Here is a 19630-nt window from a genome sequence, read left to right on the forward strand (position 1 = left end):
CTCTAAACCTTGGAATCATATTTTATTCCTCTTTCTTTCTCTTATGGGTAACCTTGGGCAAACAAAATCACTGACACTGTATTATCCTTTAAGGTTTGTTTGTAAAACACTTTTAATCATTATTTCACTTAATTCTCCTAATAACTTACATACATGTCAGTGCTAGATGTACCATATCCATTTAATTAAGGGAAAACTAAGGCTGAAAGAGGATAAACAACTTCCACCTAAGCACAATGAGTACCAGAGGCAGAATTTTAATCCAGGTTTTAGCTAAATCTAAGGATATTTTTTTCTCCACTGTATCCTAGCATTACCTTCTGGAGAAGTCACTTAACCCTATGGGGGTTCTGTAACCTTATTAGTGAAATGAGGGGGTTAGACTAGGTGATATTTACATATCTCTCCAGCTCTAAACCTACGATCCTATTATTCTTACTCTGATATCCCAGCCATGTCAAATTATGTTGCTGCTATCTCTAAAATAGGACTTGAATTTTCTATATTTTTCTCTATCTCTATATTCGTAGTGAGGTTCTATTTGACTAGCCTATAGTCTATTCTCTGGTTTTCTCGTTTCTTCCTCCTCTAATCCATCCTATATATCCCTGTCAGATTAACCTTCCTAAAGCAAAGAGCACATCTAGACTCCTTTGCTCAAAATACTTTTACTAACTCCCCAAGGGCTACTGAATAAAAGGTCCAAAGTCCTCAGTCTGTCATTTAATACCATTTGTTGTTGTTGTTCAGTTTTTTTTCAGTCATGTCCAACTTTTCATGGCCCCATCTCTTGGCTGAGATACTGTAGTGCTTTGCTATTTCCTTCTCCAGATCATTTTACGTAAGAGGAAACTGAAACAAACAGGGTTAAGTGACTTGCCCAGGATCACACAGTTGGGAAGTGTCTGAGGCAGATTTGAACTTAGAAAAATGAATCTTCATTACTCCACGCTTGACCCTCTATCCACTGCATCACTTAACTGCCTATCTACAGCCTAATATATTCTCTACATTCCAGATCAATAAGTCAACCACATTTATTAAATGCTTACTGTATGCCAGGCACTGTACCAACTACCCAGGTATGCAAATACAAGCAAACACAAAGACAATCCCTTCCTCAAAGGAGCTTGTATTCTAATGGAAGAAGATAGTACATAAAAGGGTGCTGAAAAGTGGGGACATAGGTAGTGGTGCAGAGTAGAGGAGACACATGATGGAATAGTGGCAAAGTCCAGGAAATGTAGGATGGCTGCTTGAGGCTCTACTTCTATGTCAGGATCTGTCTCAGAGGCCTTCTCTTTCATGGACCCTTTCCTGATTTCTCCCTGCAGGATGCCATTTCTCTTTCATCTAAGCCTCCATAGTACTTTGCCTCAACTTCTCTAATGTTAAGAATCCTATTCTTCCTTGTATTATAATTGTTCTTATTTCCTTAGATTGTAAACACCTTGAGGGTAGAATCTCATTCTCCTACAATCTTGTAAACTCCTTGATAACAAAAACTTTCTTGCCTAGTACATTGTCTTACTAGTACTCCTACTCCCATTTATATAGAGGAGAGGAAAAGGTATTTAAACAGTGCCTGCTCTGTACCAGGCACTATGCTAAGCACTTTACAAATATTGACTCATTTAAGCCTTACAATAGTCAGGCAGGTACTTATTATTCTCACTGTGTAGCTGAGAACACTGGGGTAGACAGAGGTTAAATGATTTGCCAAAGTCATACAGCTTGTAAATGTCAGAGGCTGGATTTGAATTCAGATCTTCCTGTCTCCAAGCCCTATACTTTATGCCACTTAGACATCTAGATATTTGTACCTAATAAACACTTGGGTACAATTAATTTTATTGAATGACTCATCTTTGCTTTTCCCTCGGTACCTAGGACAGTGCCTTACATACGATAGGTCCCTAGTGAATATCTATTGAATTGCTGACTGAAAATGTACAAAAATAAATTTTGATGGTATTTGTCTGCATTTGCTCATGAGAGTGAAATGCAGAGTTATTTATTCCATCTATGTCTAAGTGAATTTATCTGACCACTTCCTGGTGTTCTTTTTCTCTCCTTTCTTTCCCCTTATTCATTGTAACTGAATTTGAAACTCAAGTCCAGTTATTGCAGCAAGATTTCAAAGTGAGAATAACAAGGTTTATCTACAATTGTTAAGACAATTGATCTGGTTTCATATTTACCATACCCTTTCCATGAAAGAATAAACCATCTTGATTCAAGTCAGTGAGTATTTAATAAGTCTCACTATATGTAGCTCATTGTACTAACCATTGAGAGAGATACAAAGTTCAGATAAGACAAAGATCTTGGTCCTCACAGAATTTACAGCTTATCATGGAGAAAGATCAAAGGAAAATGTTTACCCTTTAGGGAGAAACAGTATTCTTTCCTAGTTGATTATACCTTTTTTTGTTGTAAGACCTCTTTCTTCTTCTCTTTCTGAAGCCAAGAATCTTAACCAAGTAGTCAGGAGATTTTAAAAGACTTAGAATGGTCAAATACAATAATAAATGATAACATTAGATATGTAAATCAAAATATCCTATAAAGTCTGAGAGTTAAAGGGGCATCACTGGCCTTGGGGGAAGGGAGGAAGAGAAGTAGAAGAAGACTTCATGGAGGGAATAACATATGAATCGGATTTTAAATAAAGAGTAGAAATCCAACAACACCAAAAGAAATAGGAGAAAGTGTTGGAAACAGAAAATAGAAATAGCCTGGGCAAAGATACAGAAGCAAGAGTGCCCAGGGGAAGTTTGGAAGACAAAGATTTTGGCTAGAGCACAGAGCAAATATTGGGAAGTAGTAGGAGATAAGTCTGGGAAGCTAGGGTGGCATTAGATTATTGGAAGGATAGACTGGTGACATATTATGGCATTAAATGCCAGTCAAAAGAGTTTGGACTTTACTCGGTAGATAATAGGGGGCTGTGTAACAGTTTTGAGAAGAGATAAGATATGCAGTGATGTCTGTATAAAGATGACTATTTTGCCACAGTATGAAAGATGGATTAGAAAGGAGAACAGTAGAGGGGTAAGACCTGATAGAAGTTTATTTCAGCGCTGCTAGGTCCAGATTAGTACAGTCCCCGGAGTGATTTTAGTATTCAAATTTGTGCTGCATTTTTCCATTAGATTGAAACCAATTACCACATTTAATAAAAATAATAATAATAGTAATAATAGCTAACATTTGTAAAGCACTTACATGTGTCAGATGCTGTGCTAAGCACTTCATAGTTATACCTTATTTGATCCTCACAACCATTCTGGGAAATAGATGTGCTATTATTATCCCCATTTACAGATAAAGAAACTGAGGTAAACGAGGCTAAATGATTTTCCTAGGGTGCCACCACTAAATTTCTGAAGCCAAATTTGAACTCAGGTCTCCTGCAGTCTGTCACTCTCTCATATATATGTGACCACTTTAGGGCATTCACTATTTGCATTCATTGAGACCTAGCTATATTCTAGCCAGAGGGTGAAGAGGGCCTATCCTAGGGTTTGGCAAGCAACACAAAGCAGAAAATATGGACGCAGTCAGCATTATTAAAGTGGCTAAGAATCTGGTAGCTGACTAAGAAGTAAGGGGGACAGAAAAGTCAAAGAAATAAAACTGGTTTCAGATGTGGAAGGTGGAGTGGTTGTATCACTAAGGAAATTTGAACAGTAGTAGAAGAACAGCTTGAGTTTGAGGACCTAGTGGAATACCAGGGGAGATGCCCCACAGATAGTTCAAAATGGACGTCTAGAATTCATATGAGAGTTTCGAGACAGGGATGGAAATTTAGTAACTGTCACCCAAAGCACTGTCACTAAATGAGACTGACAAGGGAGAGGCTGCAGAGAGAAAAAAGACGAGAACTAAGCTCAGACTCTTAGGGAAAACCCACCTTTAAGGGTAGACAATGAGGAGTTTCCACAGGATACAGAGAAACAGTACTTGGAGGAATAGGAGAAATTAGAGAGGATGAGATTGCTGAAGTCAAAGAAGAGACTATTCATTGGATTTGGTGGTTAAATCACTAGTGACTTTTGAAGGAACAATTTCAACAGTGGTGGAGACTAAAGCCAGACTTCAAAGGGTTGAGGAGACATTGGGTGGAAATACCAAGGAAAGATACTTTTTTTAAATTGAATTACGCTCTTTGTTTTCAGTGTTTGACAATCACTTCCATGTATGAAACTTAGATTTTTTTCCACTCCCTCCTCCTCACTCCCCCATCCCTCCCCACTGCCTCCCTGAGGTAGCATACAATCTTACATAGGTTCTACATGTACATTCCTATTAAATGCATATTGCATAGAATTAAAATGAATGGGAGAAACCATAACACAAAACAAACATAAAAGATACTTTTTTTTTTATAAATTTGACGATGAAGGGGAAGGAAAAGATAGAACAGTAATTGTCTTTCCCGTAGCACCTAGTACAAGTGCTTTTCTGGAAGGATCAAGGAAAATACTTTTTTTAAAAAGTCAGTCATCAAGTTTTATTAAGTGCCTGCTGTGTACCAGGCTCTGTGCCAAACTCTGGGTGGACAAAGAAACATATAAGCTGGTCCTTGCTCTTGACAAGCTTACATTGTAACGGGGGAGACAACGTACAAACAACTATGTAAAAAGATATATGCAGGATAAATTGGATATAATCAACAGAGGGAATGCACCAGCATTAAGGGGAATTGAGAAAAACTGCTTGCAGAAGGTGAGCTTTAGCTGAGACTATGTTCCAGGCACTGTGCTGCTCACTGGGAATAGAAAGGCCAATATGAAGGAGTCCTGCCCCCAAGGAGCTTACATTAGAATAAGGGGATAGAACACTTACTTAGAGGGGAATGGGATGGAGGGAAGGCTTATTTGGTATGTGCATTTATAGCAGCTGTAAGCAGAGTCACAGGACGGTTCATTGTCACACCCTTTTCCTAGCAATTGTGGCACTCATTTGAAGACTGTTTCCAGAATAAGAGCAAGAGATGGGAGGGAGAAAGGTACAAGTGGCACGGTGCTCACTCTGAGTACATGCCCTCCTAGTGTCCTGGTGGATGGCTATAGATGAAGCATAGTCTGGAGTCAGCTAGATGTAATGAAATAGAATGATGACTCACTCCCCCACCAATCAGGAGAGTTCATCTGCGGGCAAGGGTGGTAAAACAAAGTGAATTCAGTCCTGGGTGGGGAGGAGGCATGGTCACTGAAGGTGAACGTCCAGAGGATCATTGTATCTGGTTGGAAGAAAGAGGCCTTCAGCAAGGCAGAGAGACCTTCTGGGGAGGCCCTGATTTCCTGGAGAGTATCTGGATAGCTTATGTTGGGCAATAGGGACAAAAACTCCACTGAGAATTATTGCTCCCACTGTACCATGCTGTAATCACATCTATTACTCTGGAGCTCCTTTGCACTGTGCATCTTCACCACCCCCACCTTTGCGGCTGTGCAAGAATAATGGCTCACATTTTTATAGCAGTTTATGGTTTACAAAATGATTTTCTCACAACAAATCATATGAGGTAAGTGGTGCAAGTATTATTATTCCTATAGTTTATGGATGAGGAAATGAGCTTCAGAAAGGGTAAATGATTATCTCAAGGTGTCAGAACCAGGATATCAGAACCCAAGTTTTCTTACTTCACCATAGTACTATGTCTCCTGTGCCTTGCTGGACATATGATTTTCTTCCCCTTCCCAGCTCTCCATCTAACGTCCTTGGTTTACATTGCATAGTGAGATTTTAAGTGGGTGTCCTGATGCAATTTTTAACATTTGCCAACAATATCACCAAGAGACAGCTTGCTTTCTTGGGGGTGGTCCTGCAGGAGAAGGCAGAGAGTTTGTGGTTAATTTATTGGATTTGGAAGGATTTTGATTTTTAACAAGGTACAAAAGTAATTGGATCCATCTCCAAGAGGGGGTGTTATACCAGGCAGGAAAACATGTCCTGTCTATTTTCTTCTTATGTACATTTTTATCAGAGTTATTAATCATTGGGAAAAATGGTTAGAGAATAAAACAATGCAATTAGGCCTGTTAAGCCTTGGCAAAAGTTGGCCCAAAGTAAAATCTCTGCACTACCTGCTTGCTTAGGGACAAGTTAACAATAGTGGCGATTCATTAGTTACCTACTTCCATAGCCCTAAGAAAAATTCTTCCTTCATAAGCTATTTAAGATCTGATCATTTGATGTTTTTTCTTCATTGTTTAAACTTCTCTGTATAATCAGCACAGATAATAATCTCCCAAATAAACAATGCTCCAAATTGGACTTTCCAAGACCATTTAAAGAAACGATCAATTAAATATAACAATCATTTTATTAAGAGCTTGTGCTTGCTGAACACTGGGCTAGGGCTGAAAGAAAGGCAGAGTTTAAATGGCATGGCATGGCCCCTTCTCTCCTCAAGTGAACAGTCTAGTAGGAGATTAAGACACCAACACAATATATATGAAAAATTAATTAATAAGTTAACTCTCACAATTGATCATGAAACTGGGCAGTATTGTCCAGTGACTGGAGATTGAACTCCATTGTGAAGGGGTCAGAAATGTAACTTTGAAACTGAATCTTTTATATACTTCAATATTATTCAACCCCACTTCCATCCCCCCATATACTCTTATGTTCTAATTCCCAGAGGAAAAGAGGGCCACACAAGGCCTCCAGCGAAATACACAATACATGGACTCCTGAATAACTATGCTCCCAGAAATACAGTAGCCCAGCTCACACAAAGTGCAAGGAATCAAAGTAGAGAAAAATCCCAGATCATAACAACTGAACTACTAAGAGCTTCTTTAAACCTTGTCTGCCATTAATTTCCTCACTCTCACATGTAAAACAGAACGATCAGAAGAGTTTAGCCAGCATAATCAGGATGGACCAGCACTGAAAGTTGTATGGAAATAGAGGAGATTCCAGCTAGATCTAGGTGTGAGTTCCCGATGCTCATCTCTAGTGTATGTCTTGGGCTGAGGTCCTTGTACATTAGTCATGCTCATATCTGTTACGCTCATACTTGTTGCCAACAATCGTCAAGAAAAAAATTTATATCAGGTCTGAGGGGGAAGCTTGGTAGCAACAGAGGGGATCAAGGGAAAGTTATTAGAAGCGATGGCTTTGAAATTGGGACTTTAGAATAAGGGTAGGAATCCAGCAGGTAAGGAAGAGTAAGGGAGGGTGGACATTCCAGACCTGAAAAGTTGCCTGACCAAAGATACAGAAGGGTGAGTTCATGTTTGTGGGGGCATAACTAGCTGGTGACTAATCAGCCACATTTGCTGCCCTGAATTTCCAGCAAACTTATTCAAAACAAAATTTCTGGTACTCACTGTCTCATCTTCCAGCATGTGGAAGATGCCAGTACCAAAGCACAGAACATACCATTTTCTGTAATAAAATGAAAAGTAGCCATTCTTCCAGGTCCCAATCCTTAAATACATAGAAACTATACCTTTCTTGAACACACTTCCATTTCATGATAGCAGCAACTGGGCCCCCCTAACCTTTAGCAGAGATTTTGAAACAAACCTTTCCTCCTAGCCTCTCTGTACTATATATATACACTACTTAAAATTAAAATGCTGTTTCTTGGCACAGTGGTAAATCAGGTACACTAAAATAGGTCAGTGCCGAGCATTTAATGACAGTTGCTTCTAATAGCATAATTATTGAGGCTCGACACCGTGTAACCATTTCTTACATAGTTGTTCATAGTTAAACTGCATTATTAGGTGATTTTATATTTATGTAAAATAAGAAACATTAATTGCAAGTACATTAATTAAATTCAGTAAATTTGTGGAACTTAAAGGGAGAAGATTATCCCTCTTAATCAGGCAGAGCCATTTGCCTTGTAATTTGCTAGAGAGTTCAGGCATCAGTTACCCACCAGGCAGGGTGGTCCGTATATGTACTTTAGTCTCTCCTGGGGTCCATTTCACTGGGCCCCATGCTTCACTACCACATAGGAATTGGGAAAGCTTCATATTCAGTCAACTGATGAATGAGATGACAGATGGAGAAGTGCTTTGGAATGAAGACATCTTACAGTGTGATAGGTCATAGGAAGAAGTCTGGACTCTAACTTAAGAGACCTGATTTTAAACCCAGGCCCTGCTGAAAGCTGACTGCTTAAGTGGGTGTGAGGCATTTAACTTGTTTCCTGATCAGTGAGGGGACTATGGAGCAGGTGATATCTAAGATCCTTTCTGACTTTCTAAGTACCAAAGTACAGACGCCTTTCTCCAAACAGGAGACAGGCATTCCTAGAAAGCTGAATGTCACCTGAAATTGTAGAAATCAAACTTTGTATTCCTATTGATTTATATCATAATGGCAGGAATGCTTCATTAATGAAACTTGCATCTATGCAGCACTCTATGCTTTTAGAAGCAGCTTTTTGAGCATTCTCTCATTAGATTTATTCATGACTATATGAGGTGATGACAAGTATCATTATCTCTCATTTACAGAAAAGACTAGAGAGGTTGTGGCTTGCCCAGGGTCAAACAATGAGGTGTTAGCAGAGGCAACACTTGAACTCAGTTTTTCTGACTCCCAGTTCAAGAATTGTTTCCACAGGAGCCATAAATAGGAATTCTGATGCCTGGGGCAAATGCCACTGAGTAGGAGTGGGGAGGTGGTGGGGCAGGTCTAAGGTCTTACCACCTGTGTGCTTAGTTGAGGTAGAGTGCAGATAGAAACCACTGAGAGGAGGAAGAACTCACTGGCCAAGGTGTTTGAAGAGACTCTAGTGGAGAAGACTGGGAGCAAGGTCTGACACATTGGTGAAGAGTCACCTGGAGAACCATAGATGAAAGTTACAAGATTCCAGACAGAATGGAATGAACTCTAAAGGAGGAAATGACTTTGTTGAATGATGTTGGTTGAGGCAGTGTCTGAAGGAGTGAGTGGAAATCAAGGATCATGCCAATTCTTTCTTCTCTTGTGTCTCAAGGGGTATGAAAGAAAAAAATAGCAAGCCCTGGGGCAGGTACCAAGAGACATGATATTTTCAGGAGAAAGATAGGTTTCAGTGAGCAACTGGAAGATGGAAAGAATGAAAGACAAAAAGAATCTAGGATGAAGAGCAATTTGTTAACTGAGGAGAATTCCAGATGACAATAGAAAAAGTGGACAGAGGAAAATAATAATTACTATGATTGAGCTGAATAGGAATGAAAGGGCAGGGAAAAGTATCAGGGGAAAGAGTTTTCAGAAATGATGGAAGGCAGGTGACCCCAGGAAAAGACAGTCAGTTTAAGGGTACAGTTATTGGAAGAGAGGAGTTAGCTCACAAGAGCCTTTATTGTATGTGCTAATCATTGAGGATACAAACACCAAAAATCAAGATAGTCCTTGCCCTCGTGAAGCATATATGGGAAAGGATATTTAGAAAGGATTGTTTTGGTGTAAAATGCCATGGTTTTGGTAAGTAGAGCCAGGGACAGTTGATTGGCACGTTCTTTTCAGGAATGACAGCGTTGATATGATTATTTTGCTAAAAGTGGAAGGGAGAAGATGGTGTTGAAGCACCTTCATTCAAGCATGGTGATGGGTCAAGCTAGATGTAGAGAGCTCTCACTAATCAACAATCCAGGTATCCAGGGCAAAGGTTGACATTCCAGGTTGGAGACCAAACGTAGAGCAGGATGACTTGGCATGAAGATTACCAGAGAGCCATCTGTGATTCTTCTCTTTTGCTGTCTCCTGTGGTCCTCTTACTCACTCTCCATTCCGCCCACCAAACCCGTGCAAGAGCACAAGTTGGTGGAGGATTGTGAGGCATTAGTAAGAAGGCTTTAGGACCACAGTAGAGAAGCAATACCCTCTAGATATCAGCACCTGGGACAAAACCTTGATGATCCATCTTCCTCTGTCTTTCCACTTCTGATTTTTAAGTGGTATTTAGGGTAATTTCTCTTTTTGTTTAACTCCATCCCATTGTTTCTTCTAAATTTCTCTGCCAGTTGGTCAATGATCTATAAAATAAATGCCTCAAAGAAGATCACTAAGTACTAAAGTAACTGTTTTGGATCTTTATGTTGTTCAGCCATTTCAGTCTTAACCCCATTTGGGGTTTTCTTGGCAAAGATACAGGAGTGGTTTGCCTTTTCCTTCTCCAGCTCATTTTATGAATGAGGAAACTGAGGCAAAAATGGTTAACTGACCTCAGAGTCATATAACTAGTAAGTGTCTGAGGCCAGATTTTAAGTTAGAAAGATGTCTTTCTGACTCCAGACCCAGCACTAAGCTCACACTGTGCCTCCTTGCTGACCCACATCTTTCTATAAAGTAATATAAATCCTTAGGTAACATGATTAATTCTGTCCTGAATTTTTATGTTTTAAGCTAATACTTTTATAGAGAGAAAAAAATCAGTAATAAAGGGCCAATCTCACAGTCAAAATTCAAGTTGTATCTTTGACATACTGGCTGTGTGATCGTGAGCAAGTCACAAACCTTTCAGTGCCCCAGTGAGTTTCCCTGAAACTGTGGATCTATAATAGTGGAAGAAATTTCTACATGAGGCGTTCTCCAAAATGATGAAACCACTGCCCAAAAGCTGCTTTTTTTTAAACAGGTTTTCTTAAGGTGAGACCTTTCCCCTCCCCGTTGTTTACAGAGTTTTTAATTAATATCATAATAGCCTATTCTTGATAGGTTCTAAAGAAACCCACCCATCTCCTAATGAGTACTAGGCAAAAAAAACTTTTCCACTCTGGAAACCCCAAAGGAGCTGAGACAGGAAACATACATAGAATAGTAAAGTTCCCGTATGTAACTGGAAGCTGTTAGCTAATTCACTTGTCAAGGACCCAACTTTGGAGTGAGGAAGACCTGAATTCAAGGTCTGCCTCTTATAAATACCATTCTGTGACTCTGGACAAGTAATTAAATTTTTTCCTTGTCCCCAAGGCACTCTCTAAGACTCTAAGTTTTAGAGTAGGTATAGGTCCATAACAGGGTTTCCTAATTGTAATAATAATTACAATAATAGCTAGCTTTTATTTAATACTTTAAAAAGATTTGCAAAGTGCTTTACAATTATCTCATTTTATCCTCCCAACAATCCTGGGAGGTAGGGTTTTGTTTTTTTCTTAATTATCTCTACTTTATAGATGAGGAAACTGATGGTAAGGGAGATGATGAAGTGTTTGCCCAAGTTCACAGAGCTTGTGTCTGAAACCACATTTAAACCTAACTCCAGTCCAGTGAGTGCTGTAGCCACTGCACCTCCTAGCTGCTGCAGTAGAAGTTCCCTACTCCAATGATATCCCGTGTCCACTCTCCACCAAAGAAGTCTTCTTACTTAGCAATTTTCTTTTTCTTTTTTTCCCATCCTTTTCCTTCTCTTCCTCATCACTGTCCTTTCCCCTACTCTACTTTTGTCAGAGTAGAATGGGTGAGGAAAGCCGTGTACAGAGGAAGTGGCATATTGCTTACATGAGAATTTAATGAGTAGAAATAAGTATTCTTTCCCCTTCTACTCTTTTTCTTTCTTTACCTCCCCCATTATCCCCTTGGCCTGCCAAACACTTTGAAAATCTTTTCTATTTTATAATTGACAAACACATGATTCATGGAAGAAATTCAGCTTGGGCTCTACCAAGGGCCATATTTCCATTTCATACTCTGTACATCATCATAGAACTCTCATCACTGTGAAGATGCCCATGAGAAAGCCTTTAGCAGGAAACAGAGACAGTTAAAAAGGTGAAACAGGCATTGAAATATCCACGCTGAGTAAAATGGGTACCCAGATCTTAGGAACCCAATATCTACAGAACAAATAAAATCTCCTACCCTGTCCCTTTGTATACTAGGTGAGTGTGTGGTCTAAAGATGAAGGCATAGATAGAAAATTACTGCTTGGAAGAGAAGGAATTCTCAGTCTAGTGACTGACTCAGCTCATTTGCCCTAAGGCAAGTCTCATAACTACCTAACTGGTGGGGATAGTGATCCTACTTGGTGGGGGAAGGGGAAAGAGGCATGAGAATGAGCTCATTGTGTCTAAGGACTTGAACAGCCTCTAGGAAGTTGGCATTATTACATAATTCCGTGCCCACCTTCATATTTTTTCTACTAAAATCAGGCAGATGAATACTAACTGGTTAATGGTATTTTTTTGCTCTGGAGAATGTGATGCAGCAAAATAAAATATATCCAAGAGTCACATAATGTAGAATGTTAGAGCTGAAGGGGACGTTGGAGAGACACTTACAGAGAAGCTTCTGTGTTGACTTACCCAGGTCATCCAGCTAGTAAATGGTGGGGCCAGGATTCATACCCACAGTGTGAACCTCAAAGTCCCATGTTTTTTGGACATTATCACATTACCTGACTACACATCATGTGAAAAGTACCTTGAACATGCACTTGAAACTTCTGAAAATGATCATGGGTATTTTTCTCATTTTTTTGGCGGGGGGAAAGAAAAAAAATCCAGAAGATAATTTCAGGTTAGAAATAGAGACATAAAGCAATTCTACTAGGTTTTAATTTCTTTTCTTTTTGTGGTTATTTTTATTATTACTATTCATTCTCTTTTCCAAAGCAAGTATATCTTTGATATATCTTGTTTTCCTAAGCATGTTTCTGTGGACAAGGAACCATGGAATGTAGATTACACCTTTTGGAGATAGTCTGGCCACATAAGGAGACAAGTAGTTGAAATTTTTGTCAAATTGCTTGTTTAAATGACTTCAGCCATCTCCTTAAAGCCAAGACAGCAGGGGCTGAGGATTTTAAAAGTTGGCAGGGGCAAAATGACAAGGCACAGGCAGACACCTGGTGAGCTGCCAGCTCTGACTTAAAGCTTCAAAAAATAAACTTTCTCAAAGGACACAAATTAAAGTCGTGTTTCAGTGCCCATTAAAACAAAATTATAGGCTTTAAGTTGCATACCCAACTACTTTCACTTCCATTAATTTTAAAATATTGCATCTTACAGGCTTGTAGGTTCATTCTTACAGTAGTTAGATTAGGAAGGGTGGAATAGTAAATGAGAAATGGAATCCGAAGAACCAGGTGGAAATCACAGTTCTTCTCCTTACTGGGTATAAGGAGCTTGTGTGACCTTGAGTTAGTCCCTCATCCTCTTTGAGTTTCTGTTTGCTCATCAGCAGTTGGGGGGTATATTATTTGTTAATAGAGGATATTTCTTCTACTTGCATCAGGCCTGCTTCGTGAACTGTCAGAGATGATATAAATGTATTTCTCATGCTACAAAGAGACATTTCCTCTTGATACTTTTATTTTGGGAAATGAATAATGACGTCACTATTGCCTCCGCAGATGTAGAGATAAAGTTGAGGACTTTTTTTCTGACCTTTATTTTTCCTTTGAAAGATAGAAGTCATAGTTTAAATTTAATTGAGTGAGTCCATCAATAGGGATTTATTAAGCACTTACGGTATACTAAGTAAGCACTGCTCTAATCAATCCAGAGTTTCTGCAGAAGATTGCTTTAATGACAGCTGACTAGAGAATACCAGATTCTTTCTATTAGTTTTATTTGTTTTGTGTGTTTACTGAACCTGTGATTTTATTGATAGGAGAGCTCTTGTTGGGTATAAAGTGCAAAACAGTTGTGGACATTTCTGCTGTTGAAAGAATTAAACATCTTATAGAACATCCATGTTGACCTTAATTCACTGGCAAGGAAATGGATTCTTCTTTTTCTCTTGTTTATGGACACAGATTCATCAAGTTATAAATGGTGAATTCTACTCTGTATCTCCTTTCACTGCTGTGTTCCATTACTTTTTCCTGTTGTTTAAAAAGCATTTAGGTAATTCCACTGAGAAGTCCACATCAGCACAGTTTTACTAATGGAATTTCTAATTATTCTTCCCTCAAAGTGTGCAGATTAATGCAGATTAAAGCATATTATTTATTTTTAATTTATTTGCTAGGTTTTCAGTAATCTCAGCTCTATTTTACTATACTCAGCCGCTATCAAAATAGAGACTTAAAGTCAGTTATCTCATTTTGCCAGAAAAACAAAGAGGCATGGGAGAGTTATTACAAGAGTTTCTGGATCTGTATTCCACAGGTATTGAAGGTTTTTTTTTTCTCCTTTCTCTTTCCACAGGCCCACCAAACCACCACAGCCAGTCAACTCTGAGGCCACCTCTTCCACCTCCCCACAACCACACCCTGTCCCATCACCATTCTTCTGCCAACTCCCTCAATAGGAACTCACTGACCAATCGAAGGAGCCAGATCCATGCCCCAGCTCCTGCTCCAAATGACTTGGCCACCACTCCTGAGTCCGTCCAGCTTCAGGACAGCTGGGTACTCAATAGCAATGTGCCACTGGAGACCAGGTATGTGACCATTATCCACTTCTCCTTAATACAACTGTCCTATCTATTCATCACAACCAGCACCCTCACACTCACATACATGTACAAAGAACTCAGAAGGATAAGGGGAGGTTCTGTCAATGTGTAATCTTTGAATAAAGATGTGCTACCAAGCTTGTCTCCTGACACTAACTTTTCCCCTTACTAATTTGACCCTGGATGATGGGTGGATAGATATTTCTTTGTTCACATGTGTCTCCTTTTAATGCTTGTTTACTCTTCTAGACAGCTCTTGTGTACCTAACTAATAGAATTAGCATAACATATTTTTACTCAAAGGCTCATGGGAAACTTGCTTATAAGGGTATATTGACTGAGAGCTACTGATAAATTATGCATTTGGCCTTTTGTGAAGTAATAAATGAAGACTCATTTGAAATTAAGTGTTTGGGGAGACCTTGAGAAACAATCCTTGATTTGAGACTGACAGAAGAATAATTTTAATTTATATTTCATCCAACATGCAGTTTCACTTTAATCCCTCCTGTACACACTAACAGCTTGATGCCTATGGGGCAAACAATAATGTATAAAAACAAACAGGAAGAAAAGGTGCAATTAGGTTGAGAGGAAAGAGTTTCTAAAATATGCTTTTTGGGTTGTTTGGATCTTTTCATTGCGTATTCACTTTCAGCCTCCGCGTCAAGTTGTCCAGAGCTATGAGTGTGCTGAATGGTCTGAATTAGGTCCATCGGTGGTAGCACAGATGTTGAAACATCTTTGGTTCCTTCTCACCCCATCCTTTTAGGCTTTAGAAGGTTTTGCTGGCCCTACTCCCAGCGTTTATTTGTCCTGAAGTACTAGGAAGCAAGAGAAGTACAGAGTCCTCAAAAAACCTTTGTACAATTTAAAACTTTAAAACTTTGCTTGAAAATGTCAGTTGTTGTATAGGTATCATGTAAATGAGTTTTATGCTTTCTGTTTTCATTGCTGACATGGGCTTTAATTCTGCTAGCACTTTGACATACCTTTCCTTCTCAGGTATATTATTTATCTCAGAATATGAAGCAAGAAGCCAATTCAGTTCAGTAAACATTTATTAAGTACCTATCTGCAAGGTATTACGTACAATATGTATACTATTTAGTGTATTTTGCACAAAGTAGATGTCCTAGACATTAATAGATTTATTTTTAACTGTCAGGAACAGAAAATTTCCATAATACCTACAATCTGAGTTGTCAAAATACAAAAAAACTTTCTAAAAGTACAAAAGAACAAAAGTACTTTCTAAAAGTTGTATGTATATATATACGTTATTTTACATTGTTTCCTCCCCCACACATACCCCTGCATTGAAAAATAACCCACTCCTCTACTAATCTACTCCTTAACCAGAGACCACTAACCATTAAGCTGGAAACCAGAATACTTTTCCTGTTGTATTTTGATCCACCAACTTGTTTGTGAAATCTTTGGGTTTTGTAGTTGATAATGGTTTTACACCCTGAATTTATTTCCTTTTCATTACATATTCTCATAGGTTGGCATAGGTGGCTGGCCAAAGGATGTTGTGTTTTTAAGGATAAGGCTTAGAATGCAAGCCTGTCATTTAGAAAGTAATTACTGCGGACCCAAAAAAATAATTACTGGAGAAGGCAAAAACTAGGTAGGGAACTGGAATGCATGAAGTTGGTGACCTGAAAATGTAGAAGTTATTGGATGTAGAATTATAGGCATAGGAATATGGAGCTAGAAGGGAGCTCAGAGACCATTTTGTCCATCCCTCTCATTTTACAAATGAGTAAATTAAAGACCAGCAAGTTTAAGTGATCTGTCTAAGGTCGCATAGGCAGTAAAGAACAGAGGAAGGATTTGAACCCAGCTCCTCTGATGTCAGAGCCTCTACTCTTTCCACTATACCCCATTTTGACCATTTCACTCTGGTTCAGTTGGTTCATAAACAAAGAATGCTGGTGAAATTCTTGTTAGATGAATAATCCCCAACTCCCTCTTACCCTCACCTTTATTGTCCTAAATGTTGTGTGTTCGTCCTTTGTTGCCAAAGAAGACCATGCCATCAGAGAAATAATGACATGACTTGCACTTGACTTTATTTTGAGTGAGGGAGGGCTGTGCAGGTCACCAGCCTCACTTGTCCTCCAGAGCCATCTGAATCCAGTGACCAGATATTCATCAGGATGACTGGAGATGACCCAGGATGAGGCATTTGGGGTTAAGTGACTTGTCCAAGGTCACACAACTAGTGAATATCAATATCTGAGGTGAGATTTGAAGTCAGGTCTTCCTGACTCTTGCACTGGTGCTTTGTCCATTGCACCACCTAGCTGCCTCCCTGAATGTTATAGGCACAGCACAGACCTTCAGATAAACTAGTATTCATAATATCCCTTCCCTTAGGACAAAGACTTCCACTATAAAGCAGCATTTTTTTCTGTCTTTTGTATAAGTTGATCCTGAAAATAAGCAATAGGATTTTCCTCTTTTTTTGTCTGCAACCTTCCTAGTAAGTGGGCAGAGAGAAACAGACAGAGACAGAGAAAGATGGTATAATGACCAGAGCTTATCATCGTATTGGGTGATTGTTCATTATTAATGGACTTGTCACTATTACTTGTCATACCAAATAAGACCATTCTGAGACTAGATAGATGATCTTGGAGACTGATGATTGTAACTATTTCACTACTGGTTCTGAAGGTTCAATTGAAATTTATAAGAATCCTTACCACCAAAAATTAGCCTGGTTATTTCAGCATAATAGAAGATCTCAGAACTATCTGGGATGATGAACAAACTGTATACTATTTCCAGAAGCTCTAAGCCAAGTCTAACATGTTTGCATTTAGGCTAATGGAAAGTATCTTTTCCCCTTCATTTGCCTTATGAGGTCCCCATCTCTATAGAGTTTTTTCTCAGTCCTAATCTTTTTTGACCTTTTTGAAGCCTCGATATGGGTGGCCACCTTTCCTCCTGCATAGTTTCTCCTTTCTGCTCTTACCTGTATGACTGCTTCATCTCAGTCTCCTTTGCTGTATTATCATCCATGTTGTACCCCTCTAACTTTGAGTATACCCCCAAGGCTCTGCCCTGCCCTCTCCTATCTTTTCACTATGTACATAATCACTTGGTTACCTTAGTAATTCCCATGAGTTCAATTATAATCTTGATAACTTCCACATCTCTTAATTCAACCACTGTGTCTTCTGAGATCTAGTCCCTTATCACCAACTACCACTGGATATTTTGAACTAGGTGATGCCCTAGGTATCTCAAATTCAACACATCCAAAACAGAGCTCAATATCTTTCTCCAAAAACTCATTCTTCTTTCTATCTAACCTGTTTCTGTCAACAGCACCACCATCATTCTACTAACCAATGTCCACAACCTGATGTCATCCTTTAATTCCTCTCACTCACCCACAGTAGCCAAGCAACTGCCAGTATCTTGTCACTTCTGTCTCCACAATAGCTCTCAGATCTACCCCTCCTCAACTGACATAACCAGTACCCTAGTTCAGACCCCTTATCACTTCTCTATCCTTGACTTCCTAGGTATGCCTCCTACTGCTCTGCCTTCCTCAAGTCTCTCTCTACTCTCATCCACCCTCCACACACAGCTGCCAAAGTAATTTCCCTAAATTACAGGTCTGACCATGTCAGCATTTATTCAGTAAACTCCCATGGCCTCTAATTACCTCTAGGATCAAATATAAACTCCCCCATTGGGTACCTAAAGCTCTTTAACACCTGGCCCCCTCCTACCTCTTTCCATCTTCTTGCACAGTACTTCCATTTACAAGCTCTCTGGCCCTGCTGTACTGCCTTCCTTCAGGTTTCTCAGTCATGTCATACCACCTTTAGTCTCTGTGCTTTCTCATTGGCAGTCTCTGCTTTAAATGCTCTCTGTCACCTCTGAGAATTTGACTTTCCCTTCAAGACTCAGCTTAAACATCACCATCTCCATAAGACCTTTCCTTATTTTCCTATCTCTTAGCACCCTCTCTCCCATTAGAATACAAATTCCTCGAGAGAAAAGACAGCTTCACTTTTGCCTTTGTATCCCAAGAACCTAGCAGGGGTGGGGAACCTGCAGCCTCAAGGCCACATATGGCCCTCTTGGTCCTCAAGTTCAACCCTTTGACTGAATCCAAACTTCACAGAACAGATCCCCAAAGAATGTGGATCTCAAAGCTGCAGGTTGATTTGTTCTGAGAAGTTTGGATTCAATCAAAGTTTTACACTTGAGGACCCAAAGGGTTACATATGGCCTCGAGGCTGCAAGTTCCCCACCCCTGACCCTAGCACATAGTAGTCACTTAATATCAACTTCTTTGTTTGCTTGATTGACTGGAGGTTTGAACAATTTTCAAGAAACCTACTGAGTTTTCTCTAGAATTTATCCTCCTTTCCCATTAGCTGCAAATCTTAGTTAAAGTCTATGCTGCTAGTTAAGGTAGGAAACAGAGCAAAGCAGTACAGATTGGACTGGGTGCTAAGAAAATTAGTGCCATCCCATTATTATTTATCATTTTCTAATACTCTCCAGTGGCTCTGGGGCCTCATTGATGTGGGCGTTCCCTTCACCAGTACAGAGAATAACCCATCCTATGCCTGTCCTTGTGTGTGACTCTTGCCCGTGTCTAGACATTACTTTGCCACAGGAGGGGGGAATCCACACAACATGCTGGGAGCCTCCTTTCCTTTCCTTTTTTTTGACAGCATGAGTATAATGGTAGAGCACATGGGCTATTTGTCAATTATCCTTTGTTTGCTTCATACCTTTTGTCCCCCTTCTCCTTCATGATCCCTTGTTTGTAATGTTTTATAGCCCAACCAGCTCACTTATTTTCACAAAAGGCAAACAACCAAATAACAAATCAGTATAAAATGAAGATACAAGGAAAGAAAATAGAATTTAAGTTTAAACACTGTGCTATGTTTTCTTATCTAACAAGCAAAATTTCCTTCACAAATATTCCCATTTAAAAAAACAAAAAAACCAAAACACTACTTTTATGTTTTCCCTTATTATGTTGCCCACTCATTACTCTATTGAGGATTAAGAATGCTATTATTGACCTTTGTTTTGAGGAGTCTCTAGAAATTGACCTTCCTTTTTAAAGTTATCTGGGTAGCCCATATCATGAAGCAAAACCTTTCTTTCTTACAAAAGCGTCACTTCCATATTTCTTAGGGGCAGAGACTTGGAGTTGGGAGGTCTCTCAGAAGACATATATGTCAATATCTTCATTTTACATTGGAGGAAATTGAAT

At 39.3% G+C, this 19630-nt stretch overlaps 1 protein-coding gene across 10 annotated transcripts in view; it reads left to right on the plus strand.

The window, feature by feature from the left end:
- Positions 1-19630, plus strand: part of LOC140518610 (teneurin-2) — a 678931-nt gene that overhangs the window by 380776 nt on the left and 278525 nt on the right. For all 10 annotated transcript variants that reach the window (XM_072630913.1, XM_072630906.1, XM_072630907.1 and 7 more), the window contains one exon: positions 14118-14352. In XM_072630913.1, coding sequence (XP_072487014.1) covers positions 14118-14352 — 235 coding nt within the window. The remainder of the gene's footprint in view (positions 1-14117; positions 14353-19630) is intronic.

The sequence above is a fragment of the Notamacropus eugenii genome, chromosome 1, assembly GCF_028372415.1.
Source record: "Notamacropus eugenii isolate mMacEug1 chromosome 1, mMacEug1.pri_v2, whole genome shotgun sequence".
Taxonomy (NCBI): Eukaryota; Metazoa; Chordata; class Mammalia; order Diprotodontia; family Macropodidae; genus Notamacropus; species Notamacropus eugenii.